Source organism: Fonticula alba (genome assembly GCF_000388065.1).
Source record: "Fonticula alba strain ATCC 38817 unplaced genomic scaffold supercont2.1, whole genome shotgun sequence".
In the NCBI taxonomy this organism is placed as follows: Eukaryota; order Rotosphaerida; family Fonticulaceae; genus Fonticula; species Fonticula alba.
This window is the reverse complement of record NW_009242971.1, coordinates 682,383-685,239: the sequence shown is the minus strand read 5'-3', so window position 1 is coordinate 685,239 and position 2,857 is coordinate 682,383. Positions and strand designations below refer to the sequence as shown.

Below are 2,857 nucleotides of genomic sequence, written 5' to 3'. Positions count from 1 at the left end.
GGGGGGGGGGGGCAGGAACACCACGCCTCCGGTCCCCCCTCCCAAGAGGGATGGGGGCAGCCTGGTAAACAGACAGCCCTTCGTTGGCTCCAACCAGCTCCACGGGCAGACGGCCCGGGAGCACCAGGAGTCTCCAGCAGCTATTGCTTGGCCAATTGGTTTACCGCTGGATGGCCAAGCGTGGGGCCGGCATGCCGGCGGTAGCGTCTGGCCGACACGCGCTTTTCCCTGGTCCTCGCTCTCGGCCCCCCCCCCTCTTGGGCTGTCTAAGCGGGAGGGATGGACGAAACGCGTGGCTCCATCCTCTCTGGGGACGCGCCTCTGCCGCCCTCCGTCCGAGTGGTGTGTCTGTGTGTGTCTGCGTGTGTGTGTGTGTGTGTGTCAAAGCGTTGCATGGCAGATCTGGATCACCCAGGACTCGCACCCCCTGCGCGCGTCCTTCGCTGCGCCTCTTCTCCCTCCCCCCCCCTCTCTCTCTCTTCCCCTTTGTCCCCTTCGCAGGTCATGCCCCCCCGCACCTCTTCTCGCCGGCCGGTCGCCCGCCGTGGCGTCACCAAGACCAAGGACGTCGTGGCCCCCCCCTCGCCGATGGCCACCACCCCGGCGCGGACCAAGCGTTCCGCTCCTGCTGCTTCTCCTCCGGCCTCCCCTGCCGCCGGCAGCACCGACGTCACCATGGCCACCCCGGCGTCGGAGCGCAAGCGCCAGGCCGTTAGCGTCGCCGGCTCGGCCGTGCCGAATGTCTTCCCCGTTCGTCCCCCGACCACGCAGGCTGTCCGCCCGGCCCTGCGCCGGCGCAAGACCAGTGGCGACCTGCTGCCGGTCCCGACCCTGCCGACTCCCGGCTTCCTTGGCCCGAAGGGGGTCCTCGACACCACCCGGCCGGCGGGTGGCATCACCTTCGCCATGGGTGGCAATATGGCCGGCGAGCTGGGCCTCGACCCGGATGTCATCCAGGAGAAGATGCGCCCGGCCATGGTCGGTGGTCAGGTTGCCAAGGTCAAGGCCGTGGCGGTGGCTGTCGGTGGCATGCACACCGTGGCCATTTCCGACGAGGGAAAGGTGCATTTGCGTTGCCGGCGTATGTCTCCCCCCAAGTGCTGTCTCACATGCTGACCTCTTCCCTCCCGTACCCTCCCCCCCCCCCCCCCTGGCTTCCATGGTCAGCTCTACTCTTGGGGTTGCAACGATGAGCACGCTCTTGGCCGTGCCGGCACCGAGTGGGACCCGGAGGTGGTGATTCCGCATTCGCTGGATGGCACGCCGGAGCCGGACCTGAAGTTCGTCCAGGCCGTCTGCACCGACTCCGCCTCCTTTGCCCTCACTTCCGAGGGTGTGGTCTACGGCTGCGGCACCTTCCGTGTGCGTTCCTCTTTCCTTCTCCCCCCCCCCCCCTCTCTCTCTCTCCCCCCCCTTCTTGCTAGACTCACCAACACGCCCGCATGCTCGTGCTTTCTGCATTTGATGCGCCCGATTCCGGCGGACTTCCCCTCTTCCCACCGGCTTAGAACCTCGAGGGTGTCCTCGGCTTCCAGCCGAACGAGAAGTTCCGCAAGGAGCTCAAGCCGGTCGACTCGCTTGTCGGCCTCACTGTACGCATCCATGCTTGCTGGCCATTCTCTGTCCAGCCCGCGTTGGCACCCTTCTTTGGCTCTTTTGCGATATTTTTCCCCCTCCCCGCGCCGCCCCCCTTCCCTTGCTCACTGCTCTCCCATGCGTTTCCCATCCGCACAGGTTGTCAGCCTTGCCTCCGGTCTGAACCACATCGTGGCTCTGACCAATGACCGGCGGGTGTACACCCTCGGCGCCGGCAAGCGTCAGGAGCATATCGCCGTCAGCATCGACCCCTCCACCGAGACCCTGGCTACCATTGCCTCCAATGAGAACAGCGTTCCCAACCCGCTTGGCCGGTTGTCCCTTTCTCGGTACGTGACTCCCCCCCCCCCCCCCCCCCCCCCCCCCCCAGCCCCCAAGGTGACTGGCCTCCCCCCCCCCCCCCCCCCCCCCCGCCCCCCCCTCCGGCGGTCCCTGGGGTCGGCCTCTTTCCATCCCTCTCTTTCTCACCTGCTTTGGCACGTCTCCCAGCTCTCGCCCGGCCGACTCGTCCCTCATCGCCGAGCCGGTGTACCTGAAGAACCGCTCTGGCGCCGTGGCCATTGCCTCTGGTGGCTTCTCCTCGTTCGTGATCTGCGCCGACGGCAATGTCTTCGGCTGGGGGCTGAACCGCAGCGGCCAGCTTGGCCTCGGGGACACGGAGAACCGCGATACTCCGGTGCACATTCCCTCCTTGACCGAGATTGGTGTGCAGCAGATTGCCACCGGGAACTTCCACACCCTGGCCCTCGACAAGGCCGGCAAGGTGTTCTCCTTCGGCCAGGCCACCGGCGGTCTGCTGGGCCTCGGTGATGAGGTGGCCAAGGCTGGCGAGGACATCTCCGAGCCGCGTCCTGTGGACATCGACGACGTGGCTGAGGGGGAGACCATTCTTGTGCGTGTTGCTTATTTGTTTCTCCTCATCCGGCTTTCCCTCCCTGTCCCATGCTGCCACCCGCCTCCCTCCTGCTCTCTCTCTCTCTTTCTCTCTCCCTCTCTCCCTCTCAGGTTGATGGAAAAACAGACTCACATCTATGATATTGCTCCCTCCTCCGCACACACACACACACACACACACACACGCACATGCATCATGCCCCCATCCCACACAGTCCGTCGCCTGCGGCACCACTCACAGCTTGGCCCGGCTGAAGGAGAGCGGCCGCCTGCTGGTGTGGGGTAACAACAACGTCGGTCAGCTTGGCCAGGGTCACACAGATGATGTGAATGAGGAACACCACGCCTCCGGTCCCCCCTCCCAAGA

At 65.8% G+C, this 2,857-nt stretch overlaps 1 protein-coding gene across 1 annotated transcript; it reads left to right on the top strand.

Moving 5' to 3' along the window:
- Positions 1 to 504: 504 nt before the first annotated feature.
- H696_00143 (hypothetical protein) lies at positions 505 to 2,631 on the top strand (the record flags this gene model as incomplete). The annotated part of the gene is made up of 6 exons (XM_009493978.1): positions 505 to 1,062; positions 1,168 to 1,362; positions 1,509 to 1,592; positions 1,735 to 1,925; positions 2,086 to 2,488; positions 2,602 to 2,631. The coding sequence occupies 6 exons, from the start codon at positions 505 to 507 to the stop codon at positions 2,629 to 2,631; spliced, it is 1,461 nt and encodes a 486-aa protein (XP_009492253.1).
- Between the last annotated feature and the right edge of the window lie 226 nt (positions 2,632 to 2,857).